The sequence below is a fragment of the Hypoxylon fragiforme genome (assembly GCF_022984875.1).
Source record: "Hypoxylon fragiforme strain CBS 206.31 chromosome Unknown GGS25scaffold_7, whole genome shotgun sequence".
NCBI classification, from domain to species: Eukaryota; Fungi; Ascomycota; class Sordariomycetes; order Xylariales; family Hypoxylaceae; genus Hypoxylon; species Hypoxylon fragiforme.
Window position 1 is genome coordinate 125,329 of NW_026054762.1, and position 20,444 is coordinate 145,772.

General features: G+C 48.4%; 6 protein-coding genes across 6 annotated transcripts; 3 read left to right on the plus strand and 3 right to left on the minus strand.

Annotated features, from left to right (window-relative positions):
* Positions 1–728: 728 nt before the first annotated feature.
* GGS25DRAFT_497572 (uncharacterized protein) lies at positions 729–1,853 on the minus strand. Its single transcript, XM_049261628.1, has one exon. It carries the CDS (start codon positions 1,519–1,521, stop codon positions 871–873), a length of 651 nt encoding a protein of 216 aa, XP_049114349.1. The 5' UTR covers positions 1,522–1,853; the 3' UTR covers positions 729–870.
* Positions 1,854–2,090: 237 nt separating this feature from the next.
* GGS25DRAFT_497573 (NAD(P)-binding protein) lies at positions 2,091–3,644 on the plus strand. The gene has a single exon (XM_049261629.1). It carries the CDS (start codon positions 2,517–2,519, stop codon positions 3,576–3,578), a length of 1,062 nt encoding a protein of 353 aa, XP_049114350.1. The 5' UTR covers positions 2,091–2,516; the 3' UTR covers positions 3,579–3,644.
* Positions 3,645–8,268: 4,624 nt separating this feature from the next.
* GGS25DRAFT_523361 (uncharacterized protein) lies at positions 8,269–10,159 on the plus strand (the record flags this gene model as incomplete). Its single annotated transcript, XM_049264409.1, has 5 exons — positions 8,269–8,377; positions 8,822–9,408; positions 9,468–9,596; positions 9,746–9,873; positions 9,988–10,159. 5 exons carry the CDS (start codon positions 8,269–8,271, stop codon positions 10,157–10,159), a joined length of 1,125 nt encoding a protein of 374 aa, XP_049114351.1.
* A 313-nt stretch (positions 10,160–10,472) lies between these two features.
* On the plus strand, positions 10,473–11,576 carry GGS25DRAFT_532932 (uncharacterized protein; the record flags this gene model as incomplete). Its single annotated transcript, XM_049265634.1, has 3 exons — positions 10,473–10,626; positions 10,780–11,138; positions 11,213–11,576. 3 exons carry the CDS (start codon positions 10,473–10,475, stop codon positions 11,393–11,395), a joined length of 696 nt encoding a protein of 231 aa, XP_049114352.1. The 3' UTR covers positions 11,396–11,576.
* A 937-nt stretch (positions 11,577–12,513) lies between these two features.
* On the minus strand, positions 12,514–15,095 carry GGS25DRAFT_351652 (glycoside hydrolase family 2 protein). The gene is made up of 8 exons (XM_049258052.1): positions 14,913–15,095; positions 14,388–14,859; positions 14,245–14,324; positions 14,058–14,127; positions 13,841–14,000; positions 13,365–13,785; positions 12,887–13,308; positions 12,514–12,811 (listed from the first exon to the last, which is right to left on the minus strand). Exons 1-8 carry the CDS (start codon positions 14,988–14,990, stop codon positions 12,652–12,654), a joined length of 1,863 nt encoding a protein of 620 aa, XP_049114353.1. The 5' UTR covers positions 14,991–15,095; the 3' UTR covers positions 12,514–12,651.
* A 4,256-nt stretch (positions 15,096–19,351) lies between these two features.
* On the minus strand, positions 19,352–20,088 carry GGS25DRAFT_497589 (uncharacterized protein). Its single transcript, XM_049261630.1, has 2 exons — positions 19,897–20,088; positions 19,352–19,838 (listed from the first exon to the last, which is right to left on the minus strand). The coding sequence occupies exon 2, from the start codon at positions 19,596–19,598 to the stop codon at positions 19,374–19,376; it is 225 nt and encodes a 74-aa protein (XP_049114354.1). The 5' UTR covers positions 19,599–19,838; positions 19,897–20,088; the 3' UTR covers positions 19,352–19,373.
* Between the last annotated feature and the right edge of the window lie 356 nt (positions 20,089–20,444).

Genomic DNA, 20,444 nt, shown 5'->3' on the forward strand with positions numbered 1-20,444 from the left:
TGTTGATGATCAAAAACTTGATGCCTCGAGGAATTAAGGCGACGAGAAGGTCTACGAGCCGAGGCAGAAAAAATATTGGAAGATGGGTGTCCTGGCCTTGTCAGGGGAGGCTTGTACTTACTACTGATGGATACACTACTGGGTAAGTATGCTCCTACAGAGGTCAGTACTACTACTCTACTCTACGCAAGTCACTTCTGGCAAGGCGAGGCAAGACTGGCATTGGCAAGACTGGCACAGGACACTCACAGAAAAGGCTGGCGGGAAGAAAAGCGGCACGCGTGAGGATCGAACGGTCAACACATGGGAACCTGAGAATTCTGGTTAGCAACACTGTGTTTGTTGTCTGCGGTCTTTCCAACTCGGCCAAGGCACCCATCTTTTTAAGGTGCTGGGTTTCTTGCCTAAACAGTATTATATACCCTTTCCGGTGCACTCACGTATGCCGACAACGACCCGACGACTTGGTCTGTGTGTTGACGGCGTTGACGGAATAATTAGTCCGTCAGCCCATCAACCCAGTGTACAATCGCCACTGTGATGTCCAGAGACCTGCCTTAGATGACCTAGGAAGTCAGTTACTGCGTGTTCACCATCATGAAAGCCTACCTACCTAGCTTCTACAGCTGGTGTCGACCACACCATATCCTCAGGTAATACCTATACTCACTATATTTTATCTTGGAAATCCAACGGTAGGTAACAGCCACCAATGCAAGAACTTCGAGTGATGACAACAGCATATATTATTATTACTATTATCCGTATATGGAGAACGCTTTTTAACCAACCATATCTACACAGATCAGTGATATACAGGTCAACGGTATTACTACACCCCCCTCACAGTAAACAACAACGTTTTACTTATTATAGCATTGCCACACCTGCGGCAAGACCTGCCATCACGCCCAGAGCACCCTTGGCAACCGCCGTTGGGATAGCAGCTCCGCCCGTGGACACACTGCTCGTCGCAGAAGCGCTGGTAGACTCGGCTCCCTCCGCGGTTCCAGTGGAAGAAGATGATTCAGCGTTTGAGCCACTGGTGGCGCTTGTCTGAAGCGTGGTTGTTGGTGCCTCCGTGATAGTTCCAGTGGACGAAGCATCTGTCACGGTAGAAGCTCCCGTTGAAGTTGTGCTCGTGGCCACAGATCCCGTAGAAGTTTCCACTGTAGTCTCATCAGACGAGCTACCAGCGCTGGCAGTAGAAGTGGCGCTGGAGGCGGCGCTAGAAGTTGCAGAGACGCTGAAGCCCGGCAGAAAGTCAGGCGAGTATGTGGCGGTGCCGGAATATTGAGGACATCCGGGGACAGTTGTCTTGGGCGGTGCGCGTCCACCGCCACAGTCAAGGAAGGAGCAGAGCTCGCCGGTGTCCGGGACCCAGGCGATGTAGCTGGCGCCACCGTACACGATGGTCTTGGAAGAGGTGCAGCCTTCGTAGTTGGTCTTGGCCACAGCCTGCCCTGCTAGGAGAGCAGCGGCTAGGAGGACCGAAGACGATTTGACGGTGTTTCCGATCATAATGGCGGGTTCGGGGCCTTGATGTGGTGTTACGTGGTGTGTAAGGTGGTGTGGCGTGTAACGCGAGCTCGGAGTTGATAGTACGGGATATAAAGAGTGGAATCGAGCTAAAAGAGGACGGGAGAAGGAATGGACGGCAGGAATGATGTAATTCAGGGAAACTGCCTAGGAGAGGAAAAGATTGACAATGATTAGGTAGGTATCGGTAAGGGAGGTAAAGAGAAAAGAGGAGAAGGAAAAAAAGAAGGAAAAAAAGGAAAAGGAGAGACGGGATGGTGTTCCTTAGAATCCTTACATTATATTTAACTTAGCGCTAACTAGGTAACTATTCCTTCGCTTGCGGCGCGCCCCTATGGCATGATCCCTGTAAAGTTCTAATTGATCCTTCATCCCTATTAACTTCAATGTTATTAATGTGAACAGCACATGCATTAGTGAGTACCAGGTACCTATGTAGTTGTTGTATGAACTTGTATTGTACCTAGTATCATGTATGTAACTACTACTGGTAGGTTAGTACATATATGTATGTAGGTTAGGTACCTACATCAAGTATGATGTCAACGGCAACTTCACATCTACACATATATATTGACAGACCTATATTTGCTTTTTCAACCGATAGCATCCAAAACATCCAGCAAATCCAACCTGTACAACACAACAAACAAGCTATGTTTGCACCATACAATAACCATACTATACATGCAGCAAAGAGGCGACTATCCTTTTGTCACATTGCCCTCATTCGTCCATCCCTAGTCCCTAACGCAGTATCATCGTCGCAATCCATTATCGTGCCATAGAAAATCGATTCTATAGAGGGGCGGATGGCCCGAGTCCGGCGTAGGGATAGTAGAGATGGTGGCTTGATTAACGTGGACATACATAATCAGGTGCCATATCCTGCTGACAATGAATGAGATGTAGTATTATACACCATTACCGCCTCATGTAATGTTCATATAATATTCATATAATATTCAACCTCAAAAATGCCGTCTAGGAAAGGTAAAAAGGTTTTCATTATTGGGCCCGGCTTCATTGGCTGGAACGTCCTCGATGTCCTGGTTAAGGAAAATTATGCTGTGACGGGATATGCCAGGAGACAGGAACATGCCGACCAGTTAAAGGCCTCGGGGGCTGTTGACGTCGTGCTCGGCGGTCTACAGAATGCGGCTCTGATTACGAAGCATGCTCTAGATTCTGATATCATCATCCAGACAGCCACTTCAGACCACCTCCCAAGCGTGAAGGCCATACTGGATGGTGTTCAGCAACGAGCAGATAAGGGTCAACACACCATTTACATACACACATCCGGTGCGTCTTTGTTTGACGACGGTGCTGCGGGCAACTGGAAATCTGAAAAAATATACCATGACAATATTCTATCTGAAATGGATTCCATCTCTGATGATGCGCCACATCGGCATATCGATCTTGCCATCGTCCGAGCCAAGAAGCAACTAGGCGATAGAGCCAAGATCGCTATCATAATCGCACCCATCATCTATGGCTTTAACCCGAACCATCGGCGGCTGTCCATCCAGATCCCCATACTGACCCGGTATGCCCTCAAGCATAAATATGCTGGGCACATAGGTGCTGGTCTTTCTGTCAAAAGTGCTGTCCATGTTCGCGACTTGGGCAGAGCTTTTGCCATACTGCTACACTATCTAGAGTCAACACCCGCCAATAGTCCTGATATTCTCAAGAACCCATACTACTTGTGCGAGGCAACGGGGGATAACGAGCCTAGCTGGAAGGACATAGCCACCCTCATCGGGGTAGAACTGTACAAGGCTGGGCAAATCCCGGACCCGAAGCCACGCACTATCCCGCCTGAAAACTACGAAGACCTGTTTGGAGAACTTTCTAACCCGGCGGTTGGCCTGAACAGCCGCTGTCGCGCTGTGCGGCTACGTGAATTGGGCTGGAAGCCGGTGGATAAGAGTTGGAGAGAGAGCTTCGTGCAAGATGAGTTACCATTCATGTTGAAGGAACATGTGGATCACAAAGCGTTCGGCGGTTACAGGTGGACAGTTATGAGTTAATGCTTGAACGACAGTGCATGGTAGATTCCTTAGGTACGCGAGAATAGACCTCTACATCGAACTCAAGATATGCCAACCCTTTTGTGACGTTTGGAACATGGCTATACAAACCGCACCGCCGCATGTGTTTCCTTTCCGGGACGAAGTAAAGTAGAAGTGTAAAACTTGGTTCATGACATATGTTTTATTATCGTCGGTCACTATGTTTCCCTGTACATACCTATGCAGGTACGCTTGTTCTCACATGTATAGCGCATCAAGGCATGATTCTAGGTACCGTTGTGCCCTATATCTCTCCCCCGGCGCGTTTGCTAGATTTGGTGCCTTAACAATCAGGTTTCTGCCGCCCTACTCAATCTTCACCTACACCGCCGTCGCCTGAGGCAGCATACCATGTGTACGTACCATACCATTCCTCGCACCAAGATTTATTTATTTATTTATTTATTTATTTATTCTAGCTCTTCATCTCTTCTTGCGTTCTCTTCCTTCTTCCCACATCACCCCCCCCCCCCCCCCCCAAAAAAAAAAAAATAAAAAAATAAAATAAAAAAACGCCCAGCACAACACCCACTACCTAACCCGTTCTTCACCTACCTAAATTCATTACCTACCATGCCACTGCCCAAGCGATAAAGGAACATCATAATTACTTACACACATTACAATAAGTAATTCTGATGTTCCTTATTATTTATTTTTCTTCTTCAGAAACACAACATCCTTCACCTAAACCATTCTTCACTCAAAATTCACTACCACGCCGCCATCCAAGCGATGAAGGAACATCAGAATTACTTACACACATTACAGTAAGTAATTCTGATGTTCCTTTATGTCTACCTTTCACCCCAAGATGTCCTTTGCAATCTTGGGTCCATCTTACGGTGGGTGTTCTTCCATTCCTCTATTCATCCACCTCCTCAAATCCCGCCCAGACAGCCAAACTCAACCACAACACAAACTTCCTTTTGTCTCTGTCTGGGCTACGTGACCTACCTCCCTCACCTAGGTAGTCACATAAGTAGTCACATAACTCCGTCGTGCCGTGGTAATCCGAAAAGGCCAAACTGTTCGGCCTCTCCGAATCACCACGGCATGGCGGAGGGATTGACGACAACCAACAAAGCCCACGGCGGCTTCGGGCCTAGAGCCCAAACAAATTCATCGCTTGGTTGGGGCTGGTACACGCACCAACACAAACACAGACGATCTGCCTTTGCCTATCTTCCTTTACTTACCATCCTTCATTCATCATCCGCGGTGCCTTTCAACCACCCGGATTTTCCTGTCGCCCCATTCCCAAACAAACAAAAAATCATGAACTCGGAATTCACAACGCGAGGTTGCGTCAAGGGGCGGAAGCAACCTTCACTTTTTTCTCTTTCAATTTATCATGTCTACACTGATGGCCGTCTCGACGTCGTGTGAAGCTCAACGTAAGTACTTTACTCTACCAAACATCACTCCAGCACCTTCACTAACAAGATTCGAACAGAATGAAGAACAAATGGTGGCCGGAAATTCCCACCACAATGAAGGATTCTTGACGTTCAATTCATCATGTTTACACCGACGTGTGACGCGAGTTCATGATAGTTCAACGCGTAAGTACGCTACCCTAACAAGCAACCCTAATACCTCAGCTAACAAGATTTGAACCAGACTGAAGAATAAATGTTGGCCTGAAAAAGTTGGCCTGAAATAAACGCCGGCCTGAAATTACCACCAACGTCAAAGACCCTTCACTTTCAATTCTTGTTTACACCAACGTGTGACACGACTTTGTGACATTCAAACGCGTAAGTACATTACTCTACCGCACAACACTCCAACCTTTTTACCTAATACCCTCGACTAACAAGATTTCAATTACAGCCCGTATTCCATCACCCAGGAAAGCAACAATCTATACTCTAAAAAGTATATGCAATCCTGATGGTCTTCGGGGAGGACCACAAGACAAACCCCGACGACGTCGTCGGCTCGCGGCGCGTGGGCCACAAGAGGTATCCAACCTTTTATACTAGGCAGGACATGGCCTGCCCAACAACCATGGCCTCCGGTCTGGCGCTGCTGCTAATGTCAACCTTCGATATGCCTGGCAAACGCCTGGTAATTCCACATCTATTGCCAAGGCTTGTCGACATGTAAGCAACCTATAGGCTGGAGCTACTACCCTACATGTGCTCCAACGCCGAAAGATTGAGGCACACAATCACCCTCAATCGCAGGTTGTGGGCACTTCTACGACTCTGACAATGTCACGAGGCGGGACCTAGAAGACGCAGAGCAACATCTTTGTTGCGCGGGGATCTCCAACATCTCCTGGAGACTATGGAAGCTACATATACACGATAAGTCGTCCTTGTTCCATGGGAACCCCCATGTGCTCCTAGGTAGACCTTTGACAGACAAAAAAAACCATCAACTACCTGGGAGTCATGGACTTGTTCGCCGTTCTTCGATGAGCCAGCCTAACACGGTGGCGTCTCTTGCCTCCTGCGGTCGTTATCATGAGGATAGCATCGTGGGTGCTCGCATGCACCCCGACATCCCATGAAACTGCGCCACCAGGAGTCTCATGAGAGTGGCAGCGAACCAACTCTGAGTGCTCCTGGTGGCGCAGAGAAACACCCATGTCGTCGTCCTCGCGGGTGGCTTCCACCTATTTGCCAAACGACAAGATGATGGCAGGATGGATGGATGCTTGCTTACTCAATCGATCTCGCACGCCTCCGACGAGCGGACGGACGACAACGATCTTGAAATAGACCCTCGTCGGGGCAGCAGAGAAGCAGCACCACCATCGCGGGTGACGCAACGACTCGCATCACCTAAAAGGGGTGTGCTGTGCTGCCGCTGCCGCTTCTGCCAGTGACTCCGGCACGCCAAATACCAAGCGGACGAGGCAGACCTGAAAAGCTGATGCAGGGCGGGCAGCACACTTCCTCACTTTACACAACGCAAGCTTGAATTGCTCCATCACATCACTCGAGCGAGCTTGAGATCCCCCAGAAGGGTCGTTTCTGGGCAACACTACCTTTCTACCTACAGGGGGGTGGGCGCGGGTTTGGCGGTTTCGCGTTCACTTTACTTTACTTGCGCGAATCGTCTGCTGATCACGCAGACCCCATCGTCGAGCCAGCTTCACAAATATCGTTGACGGATCTCTTCTCGATACTGAGTTACGAAGTGGTGGGTGAAGGGGAGGGGGGGGCACAGGTGGCATTTTGCATTTGATGCCCCCCTTCCCTTGCTCTCTCTGTTCTCCGCATATCTCTAACCCATTGATGGGGCGGGCCTCTTCTCTTGTCGTCTTCACAAACAAACAAACAAACACACAAACAAACAAACGACAAAGTCCGCTGCTTTCAAACACCAAGGTCTCCCATCATTGAGGGTTGCCCCGTGGCCAGCATCTGGAACCACGCGGGGCCGGTCCGGCGCATGGTGGTAGACGCCTGGCACCGGCCCTGCGTGACAATAAAGGCACACAATCCGAGGGTGTCGGTTCCGCCTTGTGGCCATGAAGACGCAGAACAACCACATCGTTTGTCGTGTTTCCGTTTAGTTTAGCACGGACACTCCATCGCTAGGAGGGTTTCTAACTTGAAGAGCTATATATAGACGGGCCTCTTGCTTGTCTGCCCTCACGACAAAGTCTGCTTCTAGTCACTAGGAGGAATCATCAAGATCACAGCTCGCTGCGTGGAAGGTATGGGGAACCACGCGGGGCCGGTGAACTGACATCTGCCACTATGGTGCTGGCCCTGCATGGGGCGCGTCCCAACTCTTACGCGCCTCATATATGGGCATAGCCTGTGTTGTGTTTCCGTCCAGCACACAGACGCCAACCCTACGACCATTCCAGCATAGCTCTTTGACTGATACACATACGAAAACATGGTGGCTTGCAACCAAACATTCAAATGCTTGCAGCTTACGGCGATAAAAACGCAGGAACCACGCGGGGTCGGTCGCCCAATGGTAGAGGCATCATACCGGCCCCGTATGGTGGCTCTTATCGAATATCCCGAAGCGAATGATCTATGGTCACGAGGCGGAACCTAGAAGACGCAGAACAATGCCGCTTGCATTCAGCACGCAGAAACAATCCCCGCGACCTTTCCTGCAGATCTCTTCGGCGGGCCTCTTATCTTCACAGAACATAAAGCCTGCAACCAGACATTCAAATGCTTGCAGCTGACGGGCAAATCTAGCACCGCAGCTCTTCGGCGGGCCCTTCTATTCCGCCTTTCCGAGGCCTTGCAACTAAACCTTTCGCAGAATCACGCGGGGTCGGTCCGTCGCCTGGTTACTGAGGCTTGGTACCGGCCCCGCGTGTCGCCTTTCGCCCCATCGTCCGAGTCAAGACGCTGACACGACGTGCACAATTTTCTATGAAGAGAAGAGAATGCTGGTTGAGCCCGCGGGGGTGTCGGCAGATGATAAATCCATGATATCATGGCCAAACACCCGTGGTGGAACGTCAGAGTGAAGCAGCATCGTCCCAGGGCGGGATCTGAAAGAAGCCGAACAAACATCGGTGTTGCTTTGCGGTTCTCTAAACGGTACCTTGGATGCTGTGCAAGCTGCCGTCTTGGCTCTCGTCTATCCCACCCATTGCTCCTCGTCATAATGCGTGGATATTACACGTTACTTCAACTTCTGTCTCTCATAACAAAGTATGACAAGATCGGACCCACGTTCCTGCACCACGAACACGGCCATCTCTCAAGCTCAAGGAATAAGATACGATGACAGTCATATCACGGTACTCATTGGCCCCAACAAAGGTTGGTATTACTTTTCTTCACACATACCTTCTCTCCACAAACACCTTCACATCAAACACATACTCTCCTCGTCATTTGTGTCGAGCGTAGGTATTCGATGTCGCACTTCCCCGGGCGGAGTACGGAATGACGCCGGCGATGGTGCTGCTCGGAAACACTTTTCCTAGTTCGACATTCAACTATACAGTCAGCCGAGAACTGGGATACAAGGCTTCCTATCCACTGGTCGGAGTACAGCATACACCAAGATGTTCGCGTTTCCCTGCAACCCTGCACTGAAGATTGAATATATCATTGTGATGTGCCCTTCAGCACTGTCCGGACATTCAAACCGCGACGCGAAGTTCCGCGAGCTTTAGCAACCATGAGACTGTACAAAACATTCCAACTATGCCGCGGGGCTGGTTGGTTGGTTGGTTGGCTGGCTGACTGGCTTTGCAACAGAACCGCCAACTACCAAGACAACGGATCACGACATCTGGAAAAGACGTACCACGCGGGGGGAGGAGTTTCTTCTCCCCCCGAAGTGGATGCCGAGTCGGCATCGGACGATTCATGTCGTCGGGCAACATCATGCTCGACGACATGTTCTCCGTCCGGCGTCTCTCCAGCAACGCCTCGCGGCGGGTTGGTCTTCCCATATGGAGTCGGAAATATTTAACGACGCTCAGCCGACGGTGGTGGTGATTGGCGCTTGGTGGGGGCGGTGCATGTCATTCCACAACGTCCCTCATCAGCGCCAACGCCTCACTTCGGCGCGGCACCGAACAATTTCGATGCCGTTGGCTCCTGGCGGCGTTCCTCGCACAGAGGTTCGCGTCAGGAAGAGTTGCGACATCTATGGGAAAACGGCAATTGCTCTAGAGCTGGTGGGCTGCTACAATCCGACTCACCAGACCGAGTCACTGTTGGGAACTAGGAAATTTCCACATGATTGTCCAAAAACATGGGGCCTGTCTCCAGGGGTCCCTACCAGTGAAGAATGGGCCATTGGCCAACGATGCCAACCCCAAGTGACCCTTGCAAAAACGGTGTCGAGGAAAATGAATACGAAATGGTACTGGGTCATGCTAACCGCGTATACGGCAAGGGCACCACGAGTGACCCTCAAGGTCTCTGGCTGAATCTTCCAGAACAGATAGATCGCGATGCGATGGCACATTCTTCACTGGGCATCTTGAACTTTTCGACCAAACCTGCGGCGTTGATGATACCTACGGTATGTCAGGGCTGATTCATCGCGACAGAGACACTCGACAGTCACTTCACACAGCTGGTGCTTGATTACTGCAGGGAGCTGTCTTGCCCTTTTTTTCTTCTTTCTTTCTGCGAAGCCTGATTCCTTGTGATGCGGACGAACTTCTTCAGCCTGATCAAAATATCGGGAGTCCAGTTGCTACACTATCCGCCAACGCCTCGACATCGTGGGACCTGTACGCACAACTCCAGGCCACAGGGGCTGCCCACGATCCCATTCCACCACGCGGGTCGGGAAAGTAACCGTGACTTTCCTGACCAACGTCTGAGCGATTTACTACAGCTGTGTTTCTCTTTGTCCGACAAAGAACAGCCACGACTGGCTTGGTGGCATACTCACTTACTCCACCAAGCCAGTCGTGGCTGCTCCCAGGACAGCATCGATCTCACTGCACGCTCACCTCTTTGATCCATCCAGGGGAGCTGGGTGCGGAGTTGCACGAATGCCTTCACGAGGACGTCCCACCGCCTCCGGCCAGTTCCCCTTTCGCCAGTACGATGGGGACGAAGCTGCAAGAAAGCTGAAATACATATTAAGGATCAAGATCACGGCCCCTGTACATCTCGGATAGACCTATTGAGCCTGAAACAACAGCAGTCCCGACGCCTGCTATTTCCCGCCCACCTCCCAGCTTTCATAGAGATATCATGGAGGGGTGGGGGGATGATGAGATGCAACTCGCGGGGAAGATCCTTCCCAGGCATGCTTTATGCTCTCTCTCTCTCTCTTTGGTGCACGCTGTCACCTCTACGCGCCCCTGAGTGGGGTGTTTGGTGGACGAGAACGCCAACAGCAACAGCGGTGGAGATGTGAGACTCGTTCGACACACTCACCCTGATGTCCCTTGCGCAACAACGGGCCGCAGACATCGGAGACCGGTGCTCGTACAGAGGCCACTGCCGGTGGGATCGTCTGACGGTCACCATGATGGCTCCGCGAACCCACCACGAGCAGCTGGCAACATGCCTCGAATTAAACACACCGGGTGCCGGTGTGCAAACCTAGACCACCTGCCAACGAGGTGGCGGGAGTTAACTAGGAACGCAACCGCCAAGATGATGGCTCGAATCAAGCACACTGGGTGCCGGTGTTCAGGTCCAGACAATTCCTGGTGATGTGGTGGGGCTGAGCTACATACGACCAGCAGAGGGCACCAGCAGCAGAGCGGCCTTCACGCGGCGGCGAAACAAAAAGAGTTTGGGAAGACTGTCCCTGGCCTGGCCGAACAGAAATGGTCAAAGCGAAGGGTGGTGGGAGACAAACTACTACTCACACCCCTCATCGCGGCTCGTGTCGAGAACGAGCAATAAACAACCTCACGCGCATCATCAAACGCGCGGGCAGCAGCATGAGAAGCAGAAACAGAGCACGAACGACAAGCCTGTATTCACGCGGCGACACAAAGAAAGGGTTTGGGAAGGACGTTCTTGGCCGACGAGAGGCAACAATCAACGGTACCAGGCCCGCATCCACGTCCACGTCCCTTGCGTCTCGCTGCGTCCTGTGATCGTCAAACTCTACTCACACACACACACACTCACACACACTCACACACACACACACACACACATACGCAGGTGGACAGCTCCATCAGCTCAAGGAAGACTAGCACTATGCCACTTATACTCGGTTCTTCTCCGTCTCTCTCTCTCTCACCGAATCCGGACAAAATGGCTAAGACCACGGGCGGTGGGGAGTTGTTGAACTACTCGCCTGTCACCATGAAGGCTCGCTCGCGTCAAGGCCGACGAAGACGATGATGACCATGGGGCGCGCGGGAACAAACTACCACTCCCACTCCCACTATTCCTCGCGGCTCGCACCTACCGAGCACGCACGCGCAGAAAGAGCAGCAGCAGCGGGAAGAACAGGGGGGAGGGGATTTCCAAACCCCATACTTATTCCCGCGTGGACATACTATCTATCTATCTATCTATCTGGGCTCGCACATCAAGGCCGAAGAGGGTGATGGCGTCGGGGAAGATCAGGAGCAACAAACAAGCCCATATCCACATCGCGAATGCTACAAAAAGGGGTCTAAGAAGGACGTCCTATGCCGAACAGAAATGGGTCAAGGCCAAGGCGGCGATGAAGAAGCGCAGGTCGCGAATACCGACAGCGACGCGGAAAGCAGAGCAATTGGGGGGGTGGTGGGAACACACTCCTACTCCCACTCACACTCCCACTCACACTCACACTCACACTTACACTCACACTCACACTTACACTCACACCATTCATCGCGGCTCGTACCGAGCACGAGCAGAAGAAAGCAGGATTTCCAAAGCCGTGTTGGTGTTGACAAAAAGGGTTTGGGAAGACCGTCCCTTGGTTTGGCTTGGTTGAACGGAAATGGTCAAGGCGATGATGGATGTGGTGGGAAACAAAAAAAAAAGGGGCGGCACTTATACAACAGCTCGGTATCTGGGTGGGCCTGGAAGCTATCTATCTGGGGGTTGGTCGTGTTGAGGAATGAATAATGGTATAGATGTCTAGGAGTAGTATGTACCTTCTATGCTAAATCACAAAGGGGGGGTTCTTTGCTATATTCATCAGCTAGGTAGGCAGAGAGGCTAAAGATATATCTTCTTTTGGCTCCTTTGCAGAATGACAGCAGCTCTAAAATTAAGTGTGGTAGTTGCCAGTGATCATGTGAGAATTATAGCGTTCTCAAACTCTGCCTTTTTATCTGAATTGTGCATAGGAGGGACATGTTCTTATATTAACCTTCGTACATACATCGTATACCTACACCTAGCCACTAAAAGGGGGGCGGGCATGTGCCAACTCTCTAACATACCTAACCATTGCCAATCTAGCCAGCCTTTCCGTAGCCAAAAGCAACAAAAAAAATCATAAAGTTCAGTACGCGATTGCATGATTGGATATAATATGTATTAATAAATAATTTGAGGCTTAAGTACCTAACCTAGTATATAATCATCAAATCATATGCAATGAAGCATTTTCTATGTCTCGCCGAGAATGGTATACCTATATCTATATCCCTTCACGCTCACAAGGCATACGTCTGCTTCGGTGCCTTGCCTCCCCTCTTCGCCGCCGCGTCGTACAGGGCTTGGATGTCCGCGCGCCACTGCTCCTTGTCGGGGCGGATGATTCTTCTGTCGTAGGTGAGGAAGCCGTTGACTTCTCCTTCGACGTCGGTGGTTTGACTGTGAGGGGTGTTAGCTAACGAGCCCAGGGTTTGCAAAATAAGTACCTAGGCATCCAAGTATAGGATAACTTACGTCCAAACAGCCCCGGAACAGGCGTACTTCTCGACCTGGTCACGAAGTTCACTCAATAGGAGGTGGCCACGGTAGTTGTAAGCGTCGAGATCCTGGTCGATCTCGTATGTCTGGTTGATTGTCTGGACAGCGCCCCAAACCTTCCAAAGATGCTCTCCGGAGACGTTGTGACCGATACCTCCAAACTCACCCTGAATAGCAATTCGGTTGCTGTCGTAGGGAGTAGACTGAATCGAATAAAACGGCGTACCACATTGAGGGTTCGCATAGTGGTGGTTGTCATGGAAATCGCCAGCACCATGGTCGTGCCATCCGGTAGTGGCGTCGATGAATCTCGTAGGGTCTAGCTCTCTGATGCGGTTCGTGATGTTAAACTCAGGGTAGTAGTCTACAATTTGGCCCCATCCCTCATTGTAGATGACCTAGTCTATGTTAGTTGTTGAACCAGATCGGCGTTGAGAGGGAAATATAAACATACCCAAGTGTAGATGCTGGGATAGTTCTTGTGCTGGTTGATCAAGATGTCAAGCTGGCGTTCCCAATCGGCTTGCTGAGCCGCGTCCGGTGTTCGTAACGGCATGGAGGGCATGTCTTGGATGAGCAACAGTCCAAGTTGATCACAAGCCTGGTAGAAGAGGGCATTCTCGACTTTGATGTGCTTTCGGAGCATGTTAAGACCGTAATCCTTTAGAACTTGCAAATCGTAGACCATGGCCTCGCGGTTGGGCGGGGTGTAGATGCCGTCCGGCCAGAAACCCTGGTCAAGTGTGCCAAATTGGAAGATAAATTCTCCATTGAGCAATGGCCGCTTGACTCCATCAATCACACCAATAGACAGCGTTCTGAAACCTGTGTACGATTTTACTTTGTCCTGTCCCAGTGTGACAGCAAGGTTGTAGCTATAACACTATCAGAAAAATATTCGTGTTGCTCGAAGACAGTGGATGAACTTACAGTGAGGGTGAGTCCGGAGACCACAGCTTTGGAGATTTTACGACGAAGTCAAAGGGCTTGTTGGCAACACCCTTAGCTGAAGCAACTTCCTTGCCTTCACTGTTGAAGACAGCGATGGTAACAGGGTCGGAACCTTTGTTACTTGTGACCGTCACGTTGACTAAAGCAACATGTTAGCTTTCTTCCTACAGGGATAGAGAGTTACAAAGCAGCTCACCTTGGCCAGACATATCTGCAACTACATCGAGCTGCTGGATGTAGGTATCCGGGACAGATTCAAGCCATACCTAGTAAGCAAAGTTAGCGTGATGTGCTGCGCATAAACTACCACCCAGAGAATAATATACTCGATGATTTTAAGAAAATTGGTCTAGTGATAGAACCCCAGATATACAAGTACTTACAGATTGCCAGATTCCTGAACAGGGGGTATAGAAGATATGCGAAGGTTCACTGGCCTGTTTTCCAACAGGATGCATGTAACCTAAAGTATTGTCAGTCAGTGTGGGACTCAAGTACATAAACAAATGTTTTTTCAACACCATACCTGGCTGGTCGGTAGGGTCAAACACGTTGACATGTAGAGTATTTGTCGTCCCATTTGTGTTGATAAACTTGGTGATGTCAAAGCCAAAGTGCCAATATCCACCTTCGTGGGTACCGACCAGTTGGTCATTAACATAGACAGTCGCTTGGTAATCCACCGCCTCGAAGTTCAACTTGACGGCATGGCCCCTCTGTGCAAATCCTAGAGGAACATGAAATTCTGTCGTGTACCACGAATACGTGTGGTTCAGTTCCATGACGCCTGAAAGACCACTTTCGATACACGACGGCACCAGAATGTCCTTATCAAAACTGTTGCTGGCTGGTATGGATTCGCCTTGGTAGGATCCCGGTTTCCACTTCCAGATACCGTTCAAGCTTTTCCATTGTGCACGCTCGAGCTGTGGGCGTGGATACTCAGGCCAAGGATTGGTTCCGACTGAGTAAGTCCACTTGGTATCCAGGGGAGGAGTCTATAAAGTGTAAGTTCATATTTGTTCGCAGAGAAGAGGGTAGATGAACTGACTTTAACCTCATAGCCCAATGCCAGGTTACCCAGCATTGGGGCGAGGGCTAAGATGCCCGTGAATAGGGTCGAATGCATCGTTTCTCCTTCCTCTCTATGGGCTTACAGCTTGGCACAAGAAGGTCAAGCAGGCTACCTGTTACAGAGTAGCTATGGAAATAGTGCGAGACTGGAAAAGGACACTCTTATCAACAAAGATCTGTTGGCCTTTGAGGGCCGCTCGTGGTTTAAATAAATTTTCGTGAGCACGCGCAACAGGCCTACCGGGAAGCATCACCATCGAAGCTATGCATGAGCTGCTGTAGGGATTCTCCGCATTGCAGACTGGAATGTTGCTCACCTTCCTAATGTTGATGATAGACCAGATCCTAGCGATTGGAGACAGGTACATGGGACCACTTGGCCCATGGTCAGCGCGCAATCAACAATACCTATCCCATAGTACAATACATGGTGATAATCTAGCGCCGTCACCGCTAGGTCAGAAAGGCTTGGAGCTCGTTCACCCGACCTATTAGTTCCTAGGCACCACAGATGCAAGCAGGTCTTGGCTTGATATTAACAAAGCAAGCAGTGTAACAGCTGACCTCGTGAGGCTTTGTACATTGGATGATCGTTGGACGATCTTCTAGAGACTTAAGGAGCCCCATCGTCTTTGAAAATACAAACCTAGGTGTGTAGGGACGTGGTGCAAGCTGGTTCCTAGGGGTCCTAATCTTTAAAATCGGTGAATATCGGTCAGCATCTTGTAGACGAGGATGTTAAACAGGGCCAGGAACCAAATTGCGATTATCGGGTCTCTCCCTACATAATACTTATCCCCTACATAAGTACCAACTCATGCGTCCCTGGCTGTTCGGTACTTAGGTACCTATGCATGGTAAATAGGATAGAATATGCAAGTCCGAAATCACCCATCCCTATCACATACTGCACCAACGTGGGACAAGCAACAGGACGGCGTGTAGCATACATAACATTGACACGAGCAAAGGTAGTTAAGTATGTCTCGGTATAGGTTAAGGCGAACGATGGAGCGGGATGAGGTCGGAGTTGTACAGCTAAGAATGCAGTTCAAGGGTAGCCCTATGATACTAGGTACATACATAGCATGGCTTTGGAATACCTACATAGTACCTAGATTATCGCTTTGTCCGGACTGCCGGGTCTCAAAGCGGAGGGAAAGACTAGCGTAGGATCATAGAAAACAGAAGAAAAAACTTCGACAACAACTATGAGATGATGGAATAATGCATCCATTAAAACAAAGAAACAAGACAGTGGTCATCAGCGCTGTAAAGTTGAAAAAGGACCGAATTTGATCTAGTTAAGTCTTGGGGGGTTCCATTATTTGCTGCCATGCGACTTGTCCGATGCTGCTGCCGCTGCTGCTTATGTGCTGTAATCCTATCATGCAAGTTTTCGTGGCATAGGGCTTTGTAGGAGCAGATACCTGAGGCATATCAGATACCTAGTAAGATGGCCAGACCTACATACCTGAGCTGCGTTTTACTTAGATGGCTAAGCTTCAAAGAAGTTGAGGTTTGTTGATATCTATCAAATGAATAGAGCTCTCCCTTACATATAGATCATATAAATGCTCATTCATAATACTCGACTTGGGCTTGTCTTGACTAACTTGAAAGTGAAGAAAAAGAAAAAAGTAAACTGCTCGAACCCCACGAAAAAAGTTTGTATATGCTAATGATTCATCGTGACCGCGCAAAGGCGGGGATCAGGGACAGGGATCGAATCTAGGATGCCCATAATTAATCTCTCCGACTTTTCAAGACTTTGCTTTTCGTGTGGCAGGGCTTTGCGACTTTGAACCTGCTTACCCACTGGTGGTAGTATCTCGCTACAAAAAAAAAGAAAAAGAAACATTGAAGTACAATTTTTGATATGTGGGGTCATTGCCGAGAAGTTGGAGAAAAGGTAAGGACGCGAACGGCGGATTAAAAAGACTCGGCAGGCCGGTAACTAGTGGTAGTACCATCTACATAACCATAAGTTAAGGTTAACTTCCTATTTGTGGTATGTGGGGGAAATGAGGAGCAGTTGACTTTGGCAGTTGGGGTTCCCCAGGTTCGAGACCACATGTGCACTCAGTTACCTATCTAGGTTTAGCATCTTTACATTTTCTGTGCTGGACTTTTTTCATTGTTACATGTGTAGTTATCTACCTAAGTACTAGGTAGATACTTAATAGGATTGTTACATGGAATTCAACTTTGAACATTGAATCTACTAAAGCCACTTTGATTTATTATGTACATTTTACGATATACCGCATCCAACAAGAACAGTTTAGGTTAGTGATTGGTGAATGTATGCAGTTCTAGAATGCTAACAAAAGCACCCATGGCACGCGTTTGTAAAGTGGAATAATATCTCAATTATGCACAGGGGTGATCTTGGAAAGTCTATTAAGCACACGCACAAGCATTCTCTAATCACACAATTCTTTCAATTATCAAATCGTGTTTAATATCCAGTATCAACATCTCGGTAAATAGCAATTATACAGATCCCTGTTCAAATACTAGGAACGCGTTTTTACATATCTGTGCTACCATGTAAAAGCATGTCTCCCTTACTTGTTGTAAAATTGCATCACATCAACGCGTAAAATCATCAAGAACCCAATGCTTCGATCATACATATTCGTTGCCTCCGGTGGTACGATAATCATATATTGCACAAAGGAACGGTTCCGATATTCGTGAGCAAGATCAGGGGTAAAAATAAGCTTGGCCGTACGACCAAGAGCTGTTGTCTTTGATAGTAGGCATGTGAGGCATGTCAGTAACAGTCAGTTCATGGAATTCTTGACAATTACTTGTAATGTTTGATTGGATTATTATGCGAGTGCTAGAATCTTTTCAAGAAAGAGCCTTCCAAGAAGTTCGAACCCATGCACATTACCCTAGGTTAGGTCGGCATGTACTGCGAAGTTGATGCGCTAGTGTGATGGGAAGGAAGAGAACGTGGGGCCGCAGGCTTCCAAGGAGCTAATATTGCAGTTGATGTGGTCCCGAGTGCCATGCAGGGTTCTCCGCATTCAACGGGTCCGTCTCGGGTTACAACTTCACTACATTGTGACCTTTGTAGTGCTGTAGGTCATGTACTTGGCATGTATCTAGGGGCCTAGGGCATGCTTAAAATCCATCACTCTAAACTAACAACTACTAGTTCGTCGATGATATTACATTATTGCTATCACGAGTTTTTTTTTGAGGTAGCAAACAAAATCATATATTGCTCATGTTAGGCTCATGTAGTAGTTATGTGCCACTTTGGGCTGTTCTAAAGTCTAGGCTTGCCTTAGCTCGGCTGTTCAAGGTCGGGAGCGCGGTCCGCTTGACGTGCCCGCAACGCCCAGTGCATACATAACTTGGCTGCTTGGGCTTAGGAGAAAACAAGGACTTCAACTCGTTGCCTAACATTACTTGGCGAGGCCCGCCCAAGTCAGATGGCATCATATCCGAGAAAGTAGGGAACCCTGTGAGCAACGTTAACCACGGCAAGCTCTGGCTATCGGCTTTACTCTTTACTCATTGGACTGCATTGACTTATATAGAAAAGCTGGTGTCAAGTGACTATTATGCCAGTTGCGGAATTTCTTCCTCACTAGAACCTCTAAAGGTTAGAATATACCACTTACATATCATGCTTGTTAGGCATTCATGTAGGATGTATTAGGTTGAATATCTAGTAGTCCTAGACTTTAGACTACTATGGAAGGCGTTTTATAACTCTTATTGTAAATCACGATTGTAACATTCATTGTGGGGATTATCAATGCTGCTTCGCCGATTTGTCCCATAGATTGTGATATTATGTGTGTAGTTATCATATTCAGATCTGGCCCGGTATTGGCAACATTTTGGTATACGGTAATGTATACGATACTGCTACGTTATGTAGGTGGATGAAGCGATGCCTTGAGCGATATCACTAGCTTCGTGAGACTGGTTAGGTATATCCAGAAGCCCCTTTATTTCCAGAAGTACATTGCTTTTTATATATGGCTTTAATTCTAACTCCTGTGTGCAATGGTGATCACGTACATATCTAAGGGAGTATTTATCAATGAGAACAAGAGTCTGAATAGGTCGCTACAAGATCCTGCAGTGTTGGCTAGTTTCGGTAAGCCGAAGCCCTATACTGAGCCCCTATTGTTAGGTGGGCAAGAGCCATGTCATACCTTCACGCTGTCGCCTCCTCTAATAGCTTCCTGAAGTACCTGATTAGGTAGATCTATATAGTCAATGAGTGGTTATTACCTGGATAAACCTGACCGGCATAACCAGCTTGCTTATTCCGTCTCCATGGCGTTAGCTATGAGGCTCATAAATGATCTTCATGATCTAGATCTCCTCATGCACCGCAGGGTTGGAATGTAAGTTTATTGGAGGAGACCGCCGTCGTTACTTACCTGGTATAGGGCTGAAACACCTATCACATGCTTGGCGCGAACGACATCTGTCCATTCAGCTCGCATTGCCGATTATCGGGAATAGTAATGGATTCTCCAAGGATGACGGAGTTAAGTCCAATCCCAATTCTGCGAGTGACTCTCGCCATACAAACTCCATACTTGTCATGAAGTACATATACACTCAGGCTGCAGGCAAGGGGGTTCAGTAACGAGACGAGCAACACACGCGTATGCACAAGTGACATTTTACACTCCAGCAACACCTTTGCGATATCAATATCACAAAGTATGTATGTGGCTGGAGCTCTTGTTTTTTCGAAATGGCTTCACTGGGTAACTCTGTTGTATCCATGGAACTTGTAGAGGTGGAACGTCCATGAATAAGTAAAGGAAGTGAATAATATCGGTAATTCTACCTTCCTCAGTACCTAACTATCTACCTACCTAATTACCAAAGTTCCTGGGTAAGGTAATGGATTTTATAACTAAAACAAAAGTTAGATATTTTGATCGTAGAGATGAGGGTTGACTTGGACCGCAAACCGCACTGTACTGATATGCATGTATTACGCCTTCGTTTGGTGTTTACGTGATAGTTCAGTAGTTAAATATCGTTAAATATCGTGTGGCTTATAAAGTTTTCCATATATACTTGCAAAAACCAGATGAGATGTTCAATGGAGATTTAAGCATCATCAAATCTGTATTGTGCATTGTCGTCGACTTACGTGTGACGAGGATAGAAAGTTGAATCGAATGAAGTTTTAACTTTTTACTAGGTACCTAGTACTGTCTAAAAGCACGGTGCAAGTCACTGGTTGTACATACTGTACTACTAGATTAGTAATAAGTTGAATGCAGTTTCGTATCGATAAGCACAAACGCGACAATTATGCGCTTATCTATATCAGGACTTAGCGTCTCTCTTTGCCACTGCGCACAGATAGCTCTCTTTGATTGATCAGCCTCGAGCTTGCAGAGCCTCTTTCCACTTTCAAACCAGAAAAAAAAACATTAAACAATTCCATCTTCGTCACAGGAATTTCTCACTTTAGGCAAAACGTTGGTGCTTGGTTAATGCTGTCGGGCAG